The 18976-nt window shown below is 38.2% G+C and overlaps 1 protein-coding gene across 3 annotated transcripts in view; it reads right to left on the minus strand.

Annotated features, from left to right (window-relative positions):
* Positions 1–5962: 5962 nt before the first annotated feature.
* CHD9 (chromodomain helicase DNA binding protein 9) overlaps positions 5963–18976 on the minus strand; it is a 99013-nt gene continuing 85999 nt past the window's right edge. For 2 of the 3 annotated variants that reach the window (XM_075715567.1, XM_075715566.1), the window contains exons 34-40: positions 18642–18914; positions 17649–17817; positions 16445–16584; positions 15720–15941; positions 14775–14903; positions 11559–11663; positions 5963–9369 (exon numbers count right to left, since the gene is read on the minus strand). In XM_075715567.1, the coding sequence (XP_075571682.1) occupies positions 8506–9369; positions 11559–11663; positions 14775–14903; positions 15720–15941; positions 16445–16584; positions 17649–17817; positions 18642–18914 (1902 nt within the window). In that variant the 3' untranslated portion in view covers positions 5963–8505. The remainder of the gene's footprint in view (positions 9370–11558; positions 11664–14774; positions 14904–15719; positions 15942–16444; positions 16585–17648; positions 17818–18641; positions 18915–18976) is intronic. The other variant, XM_075715568.1, reaches the window with a different exon arrangement.

Below are 18976 nucleotides of genomic sequence, written 5' to 3' on the forward strand. Positions count from 1 at the left end.
CAAGGCCTGTTTTCCGCCCGGCCCTCGCCCCGTCCGTTGCCTGCCGTGCTTCCGTGGCAGTGCGGAGCTGGGGGGCGTGGGGGCGTCGCTCGTCACCCATGAGCGCCAGCCCGGATGTTACTGCAGAATTATTACACGAATTGGTCACTTAAAACCGTACAAAGCGTGAAATCTTCATGAGCAAACGCATCACTCGTTACTCATCATAAATGACCATTAAATAAAACCAAAACACTGCTAGAGGCAGTTGCACAAACGCTCCGCACAGCTAAGTAGAAACAATGACATTCAGTTCTCCAAATAGATTTGAAAAGTTCTAGCCTGTTAAAAATACAATTTCAAAACAAGGCCACGAAATAACAAAGATTCACTTCTGATTTGAATTGCTTTTGTTTGAGTCAAAACTTTCAAATGGCCGTCCCAGTAAGTGGCAGTGAATCAGGCGATGGCAGGTTTCAAAGGGTAAGCAGCAACACATTGGAAAGACACAGCGAGAGCTCCTATTGCAAAGGCCGTGCTGAGCAGAGAGGAGACTCCCCAAAATAAGCCTGAAGGAGAGGTCAGTCCTAGAGCAGGTACATGTGAATTACAAGGTGAGTAAAGCAGACTGTAAAAGAGATTTATTGACTCTGCCCGTTTGCTTTTGTACTACTAACATTTCAAAGCTAACAACAATGAAAGCTTCAGGGGGGAAAAAGAAATGCCAAGAAAAGATGATTTGGCTAACCCGAGACGTTTTCCAGGACATGAGCATGCATTTTGACCAGCAGCAAGAGCACCAGATGGTGGCAGAAAGCCCGAGCTGGTGCTGGAAGATGGCAATGGCAGTGGGGGCTCCCCGCACCTGCAGCCCCCTGGCCTGCCAGGACAACTTGGGGCTGTCGTGGTTTAGCCCCAGCCAGCAACTCAGCACCACGCAGCCGCTCGCTCACTGCCCCTGCCCCGCTGGGATGGGGGAGAGAATTGGAGGAGTAAGAGTGAGAAAAAAAAAAACACTCCTGGGTTGAGATAAGAACAGTTTAATAATTGAAATAAGGTTAATAATAATAATAATAATAGCATAATAATGATAATAATAATAACAATATACAAAGCAAGTGACGCACAATGCAATTGCTCACCACCCGCCGACCGATACCCAGACGGTTCCCGAGCAGCGATCGCTGCTCCCCGGCCAACCCCCCCCGCAGTTTCTATACTGAGCATGATGTCATATGGTATGGAATAGCCCTTTGGCCAGTTTGCATCAACTATTCTGGCTGTGCCCCCTCCCAGTTTCTTGTGCACCTGGCAGAGCATGGGAAGCTGAAAAGTCCTTGACTAGCACAAGCAGTACTTAGCAACAATTAGAAACATCAGCGTGTTATCAACATTCTCCTACTAAATCCAAAACACAGCATTATGCCTGCTGCTAGGAAGAAAATTAACTCTATCCCAGCCGAAACCAGGACAGGGGGTCTCGCTCATTTCACTGTAACATTAAAAACTAATGGTTAGGCTGTATCTAATGTCTTACATCTCTTTTTTGAATATGGAGGAGCTGTGAACTTTGCAGTGAGGCAGCAGCTGCTTTGAGGTATAGGGCATCAATGGGATGCTCTCTGCCACCCCGAAGTCTGTATATAATACTGTAGGGCTCTTCTGTTAAGCTAGACTTAGAGCATTTGTTAAAGCAGAAAGCAGCAGTAACTTATGACAGTATTTTACTTTCTACTGAGAAACATTAATCTACTCTTTCAAAATCCTTTGGATTAAAAAAAAATGTAACAAACACCCACAGCATTAAAAGATAAACAAAGCCTAGGTTAAAGGTAAAGTTATTATTCTGTGATTACACCTGCATACTACTTTATCTTTTTATTGATCCAGACTTTGTTTAAATGGTTTAACTTGACTGCTCTTGTGTAGAAGACTTTAAAAAAGGTAATTTTTCATTTAATGGTCTACTGAAAACTTAGACAAGAAACATTTTAGACATAATAGACACACTGGAATCTTTTTCATGCTTGAGAACTTCACTTGTTCCTCCACTTCACCTCTCCCCCCTTTTCCCTCCCTTACAAAGAAGTGAGAATTTTGTTCAAGACAATAGCAATGTTCAACATGAACACTGAAATAAAGATATCTTCATTTGGCATGTTAATTACTTGAATCATTTCCATATTATATCTACCAAAATTCTAAGAATAAGCCACTAGTGTTATCACCAATGCAAAACTCTAATGGGGATATCACATATATCCTCTCAGTCGGGGTCCTTGACAGCTGCTAGGCTATAAAAAACATCTTTTCCTGTTTTGAAATTTCAGAAACTTAGCTTATGAACATGCTATGAGAAGGACTTCTGTATGAACTACAAATGGTATTTAGAGCAACAGACTCCAGGTGTACATCTTTGTTTTGTGCCCCCTTCACACCGGGGAATGCAGCTGTGGCAAGCTGAGCTCTTCAGGCAGGCGGCACTCCAGAGACACAGGTACCATTTGCAGCTCAGAGAATAACTAGTGAACCTTTTCAAAATAGGGTTGCACAAAAATAAGGCAAATCGCCTCAAATTCTTTCTGTCCTGGTGACTTCGATAATAAACCGTAGTTTCCTTGCAAAATACAAGAAACAAGTAGCAAATTTTGTGGCCAAACAAGCACTGCACAGTCATAGCACAGGCCCTGACTGTACTGGCCCCAAGTAGTGAAGATCGACTGCAACAAAAAACTTTTGAAATGGTGGTTAATGTTGTCTACCTGCAGGGAAATAAAGCGACCTCCCAGATAAGGCTAGATACATAGCAGGCAAAGTCTGATCTAATAAGGGAAGTCGAAGATGACCAACTCTTGGAAGTATTTGGGTAAAGAGAAAAAACACACCACACAGGTGTATTCTCCCTGGGACCTTCCCAACACAGCCAGTTTCCTGATACTTATGCTGTTTTGTCAATGTGCATGGCTTCATCAGGAATCTTCCAACAGTTGGTATTTTACCTTTACCCTCAGCTGATGAAGACCAATGATTACGTGAAGATTTCACCTGTCTTTTGAAAAGCAGAATGTTTCTGCATCTCATGCCTCTGAGAAACATTCGTAACACTAAAAAGCAAAAAAACCCAGCTTATTTAGGTTAGAATTGCTGCTGCATTAAAAAAAAAAGCAGCGTACACTGATCTTATTGAGGGACTAGGAGTTAGAAACTCTGCCTTACAGGAGCAAAAAGCTGAGCTCCTACCACCTGCTTTGAGAAGCTTAAGAGAGATCAAACAGCAAGGAGCAGAGGAGCTGACACAGTAGTTCCCAAATCAAAAGCTGCTCTCTTCCAAGAACAGAAAACAGCTTGAAGACATGTTACCAGTTTTGGTGAGCACTGGTGAAAAAGAGAGATGATGATACCGTATCTGACATTAGGATCCCCAGAATTTCCCAAACGAGTCTCCCTTTTACACAGAAGAGACTGTAGAAAGGTTAGGCACAAGAGACCTTACCTGGAACAGTAATGACAATTTTGCACTCTTAGGTCTCATTCCCAGTTGAAGCAGACAAGAGGCAGGGGAAAAAAGTCCTCATTTTGCAGAATAACTTCACGGCAGCATGTTGCCAGTGGCACTTTCCTTCCTTCTTTGTGTGAGAGAACCTGAAAGGAGGCAGTGTTTTGTTTTGTTGTGTTTTTTTTTTAAAAAAAATCATAGCCTTGATTTGTCTTATTTGAAATTGTCCCTGGCTCCTTTTAAGTAGAGAAATGTTAGAGTTTGATTAATGCCAAGTAGTTTTTTTTTTTTTTTTTCCAAAAAGAAATCTGAACATTATCTAGCTAGAGTATAAAATATTCTAAATTGAAGCTAAAATTTATATTACATAAGTCAAAGGGGTTTAGGGGCATTACTATTCTGAACAGATACTTACCTGTACGCACTTCTCCATTTCAGGACTTCAGCCCACCCTATTTTGTGGAAATTTTTCTTTAATTATTTGTATTTCTTTCTCAGTGAACAGTGTTCCTAAAATGCTGTGTTAAGAATTGAAATATAACAATCAAAATATCGTTTATAATTTCTGGCAGGCTGGAACTTTTGGCAGTAATGATGTAATTTACTGACACCACTAGAGTTATAATGCATTTCAACATCCTTCCTCTGTATATTGCCAATATTTTCAAAGACCTATCCCACATGTACTTAATTACTAAAAGCTAGAAAACGTTTTCTCCTACAATAGTTCTCCTCAGGGAAGTGTTAACTGAAACTTACCTTTGTCATCAGAGACACTTCACCATCAGAAGTCCTTGCTGTATCTTTTAACAGAAAAATTTCATTTTACAAATCATTAGTTAAAAATAAAGCAATGAAGATTTTCTTACTGTGTAGTTATGGAAAACTATTATCTTTATTTCCTTTTCCTCTAAATGTGACAAAGAAATGATACTGCCTGTCTGTGTAACATTAGGGACATTTAGATAAGCCAGGAGAGTTATTTTGTAAACTCCTGTGGCTACGCTAGTATAATTAGTCTCTTCTGTAGACACCAGCATAAACCTGATGTCCCAACAATGTACAGATGTAAAATTTGAAGTGTTGGTCAACTACAGCAGTGTAAATCCCACATTACACTGGTACAGCTTGCTTATGTCAAAGATAATTATAGGTGTAATAGAACTAGACCAAAAACTGCTTATACAACTAAATGTTAGTAACTTTCATATCACAATTCCATACAATGCTACACTGCAGATCCCTTAATATTAACCACATACTTCATCTCACTACAGCTTAAATGCAGGCATTAAGAAGTAAACATTCATTGTGATGGGGTATCAGTACTCCCATACAGAGCAGTAAATGAAAAATATATTACGAAACAACATGGCAGAAGTAATTTTCTCAGAGACAAGATACAATAAATAGGACAGGAATTTGCCTGGCACACCTTGTTAATAGTCTCATCTAGTCACCATATCCAGATACTGTTTCAAAGAAGTTCAAAGGAGTGCAAGAAATTAAACACCAGTACTGTGCCTGGATCATCTGTTCCTTGGAAATAGTTTCATTGAAAAACAGATCTAGTTACATTTTAATTTACAGACTAAGAGGACTGGATTGTAAAATTAAAAGACATGATTTTTTTTTTTTTTTTAAATAAATCTGTGACAGTTTTCTAATAGACCTGCTAAAAAGAAATTTAAATACTATTAGGGATTCTGCAGGACTTCCAAGGAAAAAAAGAAACATGGGAGAACATGAGAACAGAGCTCATATGCATATGTGCATTTTTATCACCTGTGTACAGATCTGAGAAAGCAGAAGCTCAGAAAGGATGATCACGATCTGAAGACAAAATTCAGACTGGAATAAGTAAGAAGGATACCACTGAATCATTCAAGTGCAATGACAGGTTGAAACAAGAAGGCACCTGACAATGAGGAGACAACTCGCATTCAGGAGAGATGCCTGTGCCCTGTATGAAATGTATGAAAAAATAGCAATAGTAAGTGCTGTGTACATAATTCAAAGATTTAGTAAACATGCAGAAAGTAATGCAGAGTTTTAAAAAGAAAGATTCAAAAGGTACTCCACTGCCAACATGCTTACCCTCAAACATTAGATGCATCATTATTTCCAATTAAGTCAACTTTTGGACCAGAACCTAGACTGTGTACTCCTTTCTAACTGTAACTACTGTGGGGCTGGAACAACAGCTTGTTCTGTTTGTAAGACAACAGGATTACAGGAAATTGATTCCCAGAAAAATTATACAACAGTAAAGCATGGTCTTGGGCAGGGGGGCGTGTGTTACATCCTTGGCTTCAATTTTCTTTCAAGGTCTTAAGAATAATTTCAGTTTTAGAGCTTAACACTGAAACTCAACTTCTGCTGCTGAAAGATACATGTTTAATCCTTACACAGCATTATTTTCACATATTGAGGCCGACATCATGGGTAGTCAAAGAATATGTTTAATAAAAAATAATTAAACTTCCATTTGCTCTATAGAACATCATAGAAAGTAATTCAATAAATTACAAATGACTTTTTAAGACGCTTGTTCAACTACAGAAAGCAAATTCAGACTACACAGAACACAACTGGCAAATATTGCAAATGTCCAAAAAAACCCTGGACTAAGACTTGGATCATGAAGCCTGAAACAAGGGATAGAAATACAAGGCAATAACAGCTAAGGTTCTTTTAGTAACTACCAACACACACTTTATCATCACCTTGGATATCCTTTTAATTTTAACTTCAGTATTAGTGTAATTCTACTGAGGTTTCCTTATAACCCTTAACTTTATACAACCGTATTTGCATATAGTTTAGCTGATAGTGGGACATTTTTTCCCCCTCTGGTTCAAACTGATTAAAAATAAACCCAACATATTATGTTCAAGTCTACATCAGCCTTCATTACTTGAAACTGTAATTGCCTTATTACATAGAAAGAATCACTAGAATGGTAACCAAACTCACTTGACCGTAATTAGGAAAATACTTTATTTCATAAATCTGATATAAATTAGGTTTTAGCCACAAGATTTAGGATTTGTTTAGTGGGGTAAGGGTGGGAAGTGATGGTATTGTTGACATACTCCATCAGCAAACTAAGTTAATAACTGTTTGTAAAACTTTGGCTATTTCATAGATGCATCCTAGTTAAAAAAAAGTGCTATATTACAAAGGGCAAAGTATTAAATATGAAATACTTTTTTTTTTTTTCCCACGATGAAGAATTGCTACCCCCTTCTCTTGGCAGTTTTTCATTTTCACTATTGCTAAGACACTGCATGAAGGGCCAAAAATCAGAATACTATTTGGGGAAAATATGTAACCAGCACAATCCAAATGGTACTTTTATAATTGTGTAATTACATGTAATACTGCTTCTAATCATGGGGCTAGTTATTTTGCACATAGAAACTTATATTTCATTGGTAAAGTTCTTGATAAAAAAACAACACAGTTGTTTTACTGTACAAGCAAGCAACAGAACTATATCAAAATATACAGTTTTTGTTTTTTAAATTTATCCCTTTGTAAAGCTTTTTCAATGACTTCTACTAGTACCTGTATCTATCTTCTCTTAACACTTTCCTATTCTTGGACCGCAAATGATGTAACCAAGGTCAACTGAAGTCTTGGTCAGTTCAGAACTTCTGTAAATGTGAATCTGGGCCTCGACTGTGTCAGAGTAATAGCAGCTTAAGGAGGAATCATATCACACATCAAATATTAGACAGATTTTATATAGTAAAGGGTTCTAAGGATTTGGACTTAAACAGATGCCTTATGCCCTGTTATTGTGGTTTCTAGGAATAATTTGTCTTCCTTGCTATTCAAAGTGCTTTTTCTTTAGTGGGTAACTCAGCATAATATATGAAGTGATATCCCAATAATGATTTTGGGTAATATTTAATATTTAGTCAGATTTAAATCTGCAGAGAAGTTTAAACTCAAAAGGAGTTCAAAACTATCTATACTTTATTTACCATTATTAACTGGTAACTCCAGGAGGTTTTATGACATAAAACACAAATAGAAATCTACACAAACAAAGCAAACAAACAATTTTTACATGAAGTATGCAGTGTTGAAAGGTCTTTTCAGTGGCACTTTATGACAGTTTGCCTCTTCTGAGTCTTGGGGAAACTACTCCTCATTTTGGGACTTTTAATTCTGCAGAGGGAGCCCAAAACTTTGCAAGGTGTAAACTAAATAGATCTACGTGGTGCCAAGTAGCATGAGATAAGACAGGTTTTGCTTTTATTTCCCCTTACTGCTGTCAGAGAGAACAGTTGTGATAAGGGGGAAAGAAACCCCAACAGTCATATCTCAAATAACTCAGATTTTAACATGATATACAGGATGTCTTTAGAAAACAAAACAAAACCTGAAAACAAGTAATAGAAACCAATGTAAACTTCCTAAACTAACTCAGCTGAGGTAACAGGTAGCCAGTTTAATTGGCTGATTGGGAAAAATTTATCTTCTTTTAAACACACTTGTACCTGAATTGGAAACAGCAGTGCATCACAACACTAGAGCATTTTCATGTAATTAAAGCAATGGATGGTGATGTAGATTCTACAGCTTTCATGACATTCATTAGCTGCCCAAATTATTGCTGAGTTTTGATCTGTAAATTATAAGTGTCAAGGAGGCTGTAAAACTATATTCAAATTAAATCAATAATATGCATAAAGTATTCTGTGTTCACTGCAAATATATTAAATATACAGCTCTTACTTGAGCATTATTTTCATAAAATTAACCCCCCAACAAAATTATAATGCCTTTTGTTGTAATTTTACACCATTGTGTATTTGATAGTACATACAAGTTCAGAAACTTATGAACTTCAAGAAATATTACATGCAAAACGTCTCTGAAAGCAGTTTGCACTTCTAAACAAATACTGAAATGTTCGGTCAGTAAATCATTGATGCACTCAACACTGGGTTATTTACAATGAAATAATTAAAGAATAAATTCAAAATCAGTTTATAATTTAAGTGCAGAGTCTGGGGTCAGTCTTCATCGCTAGAATCTGAATCCTCAGATGAAGACGATGTACTATCAGATCCAGATGAAGCATCCGCTTTCTCTGAACCCTCATCTGTGCTGTTTTCATTGTGAGAGCTTGGCTCTGTTCCCCCTTTGTCTTCCTGATCTCTAACCCTAGAATTTTCCTCCTTTTCTTCTGTGGGCTTAGCTGAGCCTGTGTCATTGCTTTCACTGTTCTGTACATCAAAAATACTAGACTGAGACAAAGCTGGGATATGAAGATTAAGGCCTGGAGTGAGAAGCATCCCTGGGTAAAGTATGTTGGACAGAAGTAATGGGTTAAGAGAGAGAGGATTGGCAGCTGCAGCGGCAGAGGATGTTGAAGGAGAACTTGAAACAGAGTTTTCACCACCAGTATCCGTATTTTGGTCTTCTGTCCTTTCTTTCTTTGTATCTACCTCCTTTGAATCGCTTCCCTTTTTTTCCTCTGAAATAGATTCTGTAGACTTTGTTAGAAGTCCTCCCATGCCCAGCAAGTTTGGTAATCCAGCCATCCCTGACAGCAGCATGGGGAACATGGCAGCCATGTTCTTTGCTTCTCCTCCAGTAGTTAAGCCAGCTGGCATTCCCATTAATCCTGCTGTTACTTGCAGCGACTGCAGGTTTTGCAGGTTTTGTTGTAAGGCCTGAAGACTAGGCAGATCCACTCCTGGAAGCAATCCGTTAGCTAGCAGAGGGTTAACTGATGTGCTTGCAGCAGTGGCAGCTGCTGCAGCTGCTGTTGCCTTAGCAATTTCACTTTTGGGGCGCCTTCCTCTCCGGCTTACTTCTTCCCGCACGACAGGTCCAGTGAGAATACGGTCAAACATACCTTCTGGAAGAAATCCCTGCAAGAGGCACATTAGGCATTTTTAGTATTTTGAGAGCTTAAAGATGGAAAAGCAAAAGCGAATGAAAGACCCAACCATACAGTAACAGTGTCAAAGATTATCCTGGTATGTTAGCACAGCAGCTTGATCTCCAGACAACTCACTGGAATTTGTGGTGACTCTGTGCTATCACATCTCAAATGTCTAAAGGCCCATTTCCACACTGAGGTCTACACAGGTATCTTCTCAGACCCTCTGCTAACTCATCCTTAGAGGTTTGTTTGCAGATCAAGCCAAATATAGCTAATTACAGGAGCAATCTTAATTCAAGATCTAAAACAGCATTGCTTTGCAGTATTACCACATCCCAATCATTTGACAGTTTAATTAAAAAGATTAGTTACTCAATTTAAAGTTAAATATAAATGTGTGATTGCACATAGACCAACGCTCTCCAAGCCCTTTTTATTATTGCTAGTGTCTTTTTAACGTACTCATATTTCACCTCATCCATAAACCTAAGAATAAACAGTAAAGACACAAGTTCAATTAAAACTAAATTCAGAGCACTTTTTTTAGGGCTTGCACAGTATCACTTCACCTCTGTAAGCCCTCCTACCTAATGATGAAGAAAGAATTGCAATGGACACTAATATCACTCTCTTTGAAATGCATTGTCTTGAAAATTCCTCTTAAAAATGGCAACCATAAGATCAACTATTACTCACCTCCATACTACAATAGCCTTTTTTCCCCCAGCAAGTATCTCTAATTTAAACTAGCCTAATACAACTAGAGGAATTCAGAACTCATGCTCTGTTCTTTTGTCCTGTGGATCACTCTAAATTTTAGAAGTAATTCTGCTATTATTTATACCTTTATTCGCTGCTGTCTAATCCTGTTCCTAGTTACCTATTTCTCTACCAGAATGTCCCACAACGGTACTGGAGAGACTGGCATTTAGAACTTCACAGAAAGATTACAAGTTCTGTTGATGGTGAACTAGAAAAAAAAAATTAACTTGGTCATTTCTTTGCCAGAGGCTGAAGGTGTAGCGTAAATGTAATATACTTCTGACAAGTTATAGTAGGTGAGGAAATAGACTTCACAAGAATATTGACAAAACTATCTTCACTTCTGTTAGACACAAGGAAGAGTAACTGGGTTACCCAGAAACTGTTCTTTATTATACAACACAACTTTCTGAAGTTCAAAATATGTCCTTATCTTCAAGGCAACTAGGGAATGAATTCAAAACCATACACCATATTTAAGTCAGAGACACTTAAAAGGAAAGAGAGACCAGCTATACAATAGTTCCTGTAATGAAAATGCGTACCTGTTGTTCTTTTGGAACTGTGGACAAAGTCTATAAAATTTTTCTTTTAAATTTATTTTATAAATTTTTAAATTTAACCAAGTAAAAACCTCAAACAGAACAAAACCTCAAACTCACTGAATGCATCTTGCTACTAGTAAGAAGCTGGTTCAGGACTCCTAGGGAATGTAGTACTCTTAACACTAACTTTGTCGGTAATCCATACAGAAGGAATATGTGGGCAACACTTAAGTTGAAGTGCAGATCTATTCCTAAAAATATACTAATATATTAACCTTGTTCCCTCCACTGCAATCTCAACACTAGTTTTTAGTTAAAAACAAAACCTCTAAGAAATAGAAAAGAGAAATTCTAAGTAGTAGAAAATAACTATATTAATACTTGACATTTATATATTGATTGAGGATAGTGATTTCTTAAAGGTGCACACTGAAAGTAAATTAATTAAAAAGTAAAATAAATATTTAAAATTATGTTTATCCTCCTAACTGTAACTTTAAGAATAAGAAAGTATTCTGTGGGTTAATACCTTTCCTAAAAACCTTCAAGGCTACATTTATGAGATGAAAAAGTCACAGTATTATAGCACCTTCAACCAGATCTCTAATTTGGGGTTGCCAGCCACTGTACCTTCCTTCCTCCTACTCACAGCTGTGCCAACAAACCAGTTTAGGGAAATGAGCTGGCAGGAAAAAAGCTAACATTGACTCACACTCCGCATTTAATATAACAGCAGAAATGAAAAGCATGCCTTTTGGCATGGCTTTTTTTTTTTTTTTTTTTTTCCCCCACCTCCCCACCCCTGTTTGCCTTGTTTGTTTTTAAGATAAATTTCACGTCACAGTTATCTTATTCTGCAAATACTCACAGACTGTTTCACAACTTCTCCCCATTCCGGAGCCACTCCATACTCTGGATTTTCTTTCAAGAACCTGCACAAATCCTTCAGAGGGGGAGCAAATGCACCCCCCACCTGAGAATCAGAAGACAGAAGTCAGGAAATACTTCTCACTCAATAAGAAAAGGCAACATTCATACCTGACAGTGTTTCATTATTGCCTTTTATATAAAACAATACAAATAAAGTCTCACTTTAAATTATTAATGAGTATGATATAGCTTTTGACTGATTTGTGGTGGTATATGTGAGATACTTCAGTAGAGATAATCTAAGCTCAAACTCATCTATTAAACTCATACTTTGCAACTTCAATATTTGACATTCCTACTAACGTTTAATATCAAAGTTTATTTAGACATGCAATGAATGGAAGAGCAACCACATGAACAGAAAACGATAGTGGTCCAAGTATTACCAAGAAGGTTGTAACTACAATCTTGTTAAACTTTCCCTTTATCCACTAAATCAGTCCTATCATCTCAGCCAACTTCTAAAAATACTTCCATTAAGAGGCTCTGCTTCTCTTGTGAAATTAATTCTTGTATTTTTTCATGCAAAAAAGGCCAAGTTAAGATTGCTAGATAGCGTGTCTTAATAAAATCATATAAGCAGGAACGTAAGCCTTCAAACTAATCAGAAGTATTATTCAGATCCAGAAAGAAAGAAGAAATGGCAGGAAGAAGGGAAAAAGAATTCCAGTTTCTGCTCAACTTCCTCTATAAACTGCAACTGAAACTTGTGTTTTCTGGGCTACTTTTGGTACCCTCACTCCTTGCTACTAAATGTATAACTGAACTAAAAAAGAATCATAGAATCATAGAATTGTTTAGGTTGGAAAAGACCTTTAAGATCACCCAGTCCAACCATTAATCTACACTACCAAGTCCACACTAAACCAATCAAGGGTAGACTAGACTAAACCATGGCCCAAAGTGCCACATCTACCTGTGTTTTGAATGCTTCCAGGGATGGGGACTCCACCACCTCTCTGGGCAGCCTGTTCCAATGCTTGACTACCCTTTCCGTGAAGAAATTTTTCCTAATATCCAACCTAAACCTCCCCTGGCGCAGCTTGAGCCCATTTCCTCTTGTCCTATCACTAACTACTTGGGAGAAGAGACCAACACCCACCTCACTACAACCTCCTTTCAGGGAGTTCTGTAGAGAGTGATAAGGTCTCCCCTCAGTCTCCTCCAGACTAAACAATCCCAGTTCCCTCAGCTGCTCCTCATAAGACCTGTGCTCCAGACCCTTCACCAGCTTCGTTGCCCTTCTCTGAACACGCTCCAGCACCTCAATGTCCTTCTTGTATTGAGGGGCCCAAAACTGGACACAGTATTCCAGGTGCAGCTTCACCAGTGCCGAGTACAGTGGGACAATCACCTCCCTGCTCCTGCTGGCCACACTATTCCTGATACAAGCCAGGATGCTCTTGGCCTTCTTGGGCACCTGGGCACACTGCTGGCTCATGTTCAGCTGGCTGTCAACCAACACCCCCAGGTCCTTTTCAGCCAGGCAGCTTTCCAGCCACTCTTCCCCAAGCCTGTTGCATTGCATGGGGTTGTCATGACCGAAGTGCAGGACCCGACACTTGGCCTTGTTAAACCTCATACAGTTGGCCTCAGCCCATCAATCCAGCCTGTCCAGGTCCCTCGGCAGGGCCATCCTACCCTGTAGCAGCTCAACACTCCCACCCAGTTTGGTGTCATCTGCAAACTTACTGAGGGTGCACTCAATCCCCTCATCCAGATCATCGATAAAGATATTAAACAAGGCTGGCCCCAAAACAGAGCCTTGGGGAACACCGCTTGTGACTGGCCGCCAACTGGACTTAACTCCGTTTACCACAACTCTCTGGGCTCGGCCACCCAACCATTTTTTTACCCAGCGAAAGAAAATGAGACAAAATGAGTTGGGTGATGCAGAGAAGTTGGGGACAGGTTATAAATGGGAAAACTGAGGTTAACAAAGTAACAGAACAGAGTCTCAACTATGGTGTGAAAATTTATTAGAGGAAAAAAGCCATCATGAAAACATAGGCTTTTACAGCAAGCACAGATCAAATCTCTCACTCCTTGATCATCACCTTTGAAAAGATTCCTCAGGGCATGGCTTACTGTAGAGCAGCCAAGGGTCTGTTTTTCAAGCGACTAGCAACCATACAAGTTCCTTTTTAGAGCTCCTGTCTCAATGCACTGAAAAGATTAAAGACTCAAATTCTGCCTCATTCTCCTCTACAGATGCAAAAAGCTTCTGACCTTAATACAGCAGCATAAAAAAAAATTTCCTGCTTTCCTTGCAACTGCTCTCTAACAAAAAGAAAAACCAGCAGTATCAGAAGAGAAAATGCAATACCTCAAAGACTCCCACTGGACTGCTGCTCTGGCACTACATTCACATTCAAAGACACCACCCCACACATCTGTCCAAATATGTTCAATAAACAACAGTAATGTTCAGCATGCTTTTCTCGAATATTGCCTTGTAGCCTTCCCCAAAGCCTATTCAAATGCATTATGCCTTCCACAAATTTTGATCATCTGTCCAGAAACTTGAATTCAACATCTGGTCTCTCATCTTCCACTGTTGGGATTTTATACAAGAATCCCCCTTCTACTTTTGTTCCCCTGTTACGCTACTGTTTAACCTAGCAATGTGATTTACAACAGACACATACTGGTGAACCATAAAGGTCAAATGCAAGAGATAAATGAAAGAAGAAAAAAGCAAACTAATTCAGTACACAGGACTGAAGCAATTCCAATGGACAAAGTTTCTATGCAGGATGCACTACCAATATAATTTTAATCTCATCAAAAGTAGTAATGAGAAGATGTACACAAAATTTAGAACTTGTGAGAACGTTGCTACTTTGATCAGAACAACATATATTTCAGTGGCCATGCCTCTGTATTAGTTGATGGCACAAATACTGCAATTGAGAGTGTTCAATTCTATCTGAACATAAACCACAGGGTAAGTTTCTAGCTGTATCTCACATATTTTCATAGTTGCAAAAAGTTTACTAGAAGATTTTCATTGACTTTCTTGCTCTGTGCTCAAACCTTAAAACAAAAGCCTTTCATCTGTACACAGTATTTTAGCAAGTGTAATATTAGAACTCTTCATTTCAGATAACTTTTTGTTTGGGGAACACCAGAATGGGAACAGAAATATGAATACCTTTCGTGCGTTTCTTCTATTTATGAGCTGAACACGTTCTTCACCAGTCAAACTATTAACGTCCAGTTTATTAGGGTTTCGACAACGGTGTCTTTTTTGTTTGGGCCTCCCATCGTGCAGCTGCATCCTCTGTTATAAAGGAATTAAAAAACCAATTATCTTTCTGATGTAGCTGTTTTAAAACTGGTAAGATATCTGTGCATTCTCTTGAGTCAGGCATTCATTTGAAGTCATCTTCAGTTTCAGAAATATTTTAGTAACAATACTAATTTACTATCACAATCATGTAATAAACAGCCCAGTAGACAGCACTAAATCCTCTCCCTGATGCCTCTAACCATTGCTTTGTTTTAATACTTTTTCAGTTTTCAACAGTGCTTTAACTGCCAGGAACATTGCTATTTTGCATTCTAACATCTTTATGGAGAAATAAGGCTGTTATTCCAGACGCCATACATACGATTTTTTTACATTCTGTTCAACATTAACAAATCTCAAAATTCAGAGGTAAAATGAGAACATCATACCCACACAAACATCACTACCATAGCACTGTAATATAGGTATGAGATATATCCCACACTGAAGTCTTTAGTCCTCTTGCACATGACTAAATATGCTGTTACACATTTTCAGCTCTGATCATCAGTATTGTGGTAATATGAGTTTTCTTATCTTAGATAATTTTTTTTAATCCCAGGTGAAACTAGACAAAGATCAAACGTCTTTGTTTAGTATTGCTTTTCCTGGCAATTACATTTGTGAAGGAGAAGGAAGGCTTGCAGAGCTCAAATTACATAAAAAGAAACAGACATTTTCCTTTTCCTAAACAAAACAGAAGAACAAAAAAAGAATAATTCCACATAACACAGAATACAAATTCAAATACATTTTATGAGAAATGTTTTACTCTTTAGCTAGAACAGAGCCGAAAGAAATACTCACAGGAATACAAGCTCCTGAATCTTCAACATATCCAGGATGTTCTTTAAGCCACCTTTCTAAATCTTTCCTTTTGGGGGCGTCATCACCTGCAAGCCTTGTTCCATCTTTTAGGTTAATAACAGGAACTGGACTCTCTGCATCAAGCATGCCTTGGGACTGCGTGTAAGTGAGTGCTGGGTTTATTCCTGCAGCAACTTGACAGGAGTTAATACCTGGATTAACCTGGAGAAATTCAAAACATTTGACTAAGTTCTCCACAGAAAACAAACCATCACAATTATTTCATGTATGATACAATGAAGGCCACAGTCCTGCAGATCATTATGCACACATTGAAGGACTCAGATTACTCATGCCACAAAGATAGCTCCCTTTAAGTCATGGTACAATCAGGTCCTATAACAGATGTTACAGGAAAGGATGTCAGAAAGTGTTGCTAGGTCAAATATCAAGTTTTAATAATACATTGTTAATTACAGTTCATCAAAACTAGACTTAAACTTATTTTTAAAAAAGTTACCAATACTGTATATATCCAATAGTAAAACACTACCAGTTCTCATTTGTGTAGTCATAAACTGTCAGTGAACAATTTCAGAAAAAAACCCAGCCCAACAGGTTTCAGTAATAAAGTTCTTGTTGTATGTTGACAGCTGGTTATGCTCAGTTAAGGGATTAAGAGTAATGTGGACCTTATTTTTGGGTAGAAAATCCAGTTTACTTACATGATTAGGCTGTTTATTTCTATTTATAAAGAGGACATCAACTCCCTCCACATTCTTCCTTCTTCCTCTTCTCTTTTTGACTACAGGCTGACTGTCAACTACAACTCCATTAGCACTGGCTGTTAAGTGACTGGAAGTACCTAATTAATGATGCAATAAAATTAGTGTCAGGTGCTTGAGCTGTTTATAACAAGAAACATGTCTGAATTAAAAAAGGAAATAAAATTACTTGAAATAGTGCAAGTGCAAATAATTTCTACATGCAATATCTAACAAATTGCCTATTGTTTTATGACTGTTTAAACCACTTAATGGCTCTGAAAAGCCACTCTACTATAGAAGCTTCCTACTACTGCCCCCTACCCCCTCCAAATAAATCTGTACAGGGAGGAGAGCTGTTAAAAACTGCTGACATCAGACACACTCAGAGGCAGACATCCCTAAATAAATGTCTGTAACAAGACCTTCATGGTATGTTGCAAAAGAACAAGAAAGTACAAATGCAAGTGAAGGGTGTTATTTTATTTAAACAAAGTTTTTTCATCTGTGTATGTATGAGATCTCAATGAATTACAGTCATTAAATCAGAAGCTGGCCTAATTCTAGTAGAATTAGAAGCACCCAATTCTAATATTTTCAAATACTTCAATCCAAATTTTAACTGCTTACTTTAGGATCATTTTTATTTGTCAGTTTACATCTACTGTTTTTTTTATGAAACTAAGCTGTAAGTTTTTGGCTATAAGCCAAAAAATTGGTTCTAGACTATTGTCCTCTACTGTTTCTTTACATGAGACACAGGAAAGAATATGAAGAGTGCCAATTAACACAGGCATAAATCTGGAACTCTTCATCTGTACTTACAAACTAGCCACAATAAGTTCCGATTTAAACTGACTACTGTCAGTGTAGAGTGATGCACTTTATTAAAATCTTCTTGTGGGGTTGTTTATGATATATAATGGCATCCTTCTAATAAATGAACATTACAGTAACTGACACTGTGAGAGAGTATTCATGTGGTTCAACCTCATGGCTCAACTTAGGTGCCCAATTTCCCTAGCACACTGGAGAGAATTCCTCCAGACTGCAGTTTAGAACAAATAACATTGCAAGCATCTCTCTCCACTGCATGGAGATCAACAGAAGAATGCAGAAGATAAGATTTATTACTAACTCTTATGCCCTCTGACAGTTTATGTACCTGATTCGGGAAGTGATTTTGGGAAGTTGACAAGGCTGATTTCTGAAGCATTCTGGAGTTCACGTAGCCGAGCCAGGTATTGCTGCTGTCCCAATGCACCTTCCTCGCTTTCAAATGGCCTTTTCTGAGACAGTCCCTGCTTCTGAAAAGTCAATTTCAAACCACCTTCCTGTTAAATAAATCCCAGGGTTAGAAGAGTCTCTTCTGAAGCAGAAATGACTACTTCATAATCAGGATTCCTACAGACAAACAGTTACTCCAGAAGAGTTGAGGAAGAACGAAAACATTGTATTAGACCTGCAAACAAATCTTGCTTCTCTTTCATGTAAAAAAATCTGAACAGAAATTTCATGGAATTGTTTCTATGAAAATAAATTTTAAATTATCTATTATCTTAACTGAAAAATCCAGACACTGAACAGCTGTCTAGCTCCCTAATCTAGTCCTAAAGAAATACCAGTCCGAATTACAAGAGGAGGTTTTCATACATTTTTATGTGCTACCAACAGGTCTCAAACTACAGATAAGAAAAATGTTTTAAGCTTCTAGCCTGCATTTAAACTGGGAAATTTACCTGTAACCTTCTAGAAGGCCATGAAATAATAAAGTGCTTGCTGGATAGGACATGCTGACATGTTCAAAAAAGCCAAACAACAGAAATACCTTTCCTTACTAACCAGATTTCTTAGAAACAGCATAAAACAGGCTGTCTGAGGAAGCACCAGAATGGCAAAATTTCATTTCAGAGAGAGAAGTAACAGTGATTCCTTCCAGTGGCTTATGCAAATTAAAAAACCAAACCAAACCAAAAAAGAACAAATAAAAAAGAAACCCCCCAAAAACCAAACCCTCAATGCCCAGAAGCAGCAGACCCAAATACCCACAAACAAGTGTGTGAAGGAAGTGAGAGTGAGAGCAGGCAGCCACTTGCAGGTAAAGCATGCCGCACACCGCAATCGCAATCAGGTCCTAGGGCAATAAAAATAAACATACGTCATTGATTTTCACTGTAAACTCCTTTTCTCGTACATGCTTCTTCACCTTTGACATCTGTGGCGATTGATCATATTCTTCTTTAACACCTGCAAGAAGGGGTGTTGGTGCACTGGGCTCACTGTAATCTGCAGCTGCACCTGGGCTATCCAGAAGTTTGGTCGTGTAGAAAGATGCCACCGTATTGCTGTCATAACTCCTTCTTGCTGAAGGCCATTTACCTTTCAACACTGTTTGACAAATACTATCAAGTCGATTAATCATAACTCGATCCTAAAAAACAAAGAAAGCGTTTTTGTAAGAGTAATGCTTACCAACACGTGTACACATTACAT

The sequence above is a fragment of the Pelecanus crispus genome, chromosome 8, assembly GCF_030463565.1.
Source record: "Pelecanus crispus isolate bPelCri1 chromosome 8, bPelCri1.pri, whole genome shotgun sequence".
NCBI classification, from domain to species: Eukaryota; Metazoa; Chordata; class Aves; order Pelecaniformes; family Pelecanidae; genus Pelecanus; species Pelecanus crispus.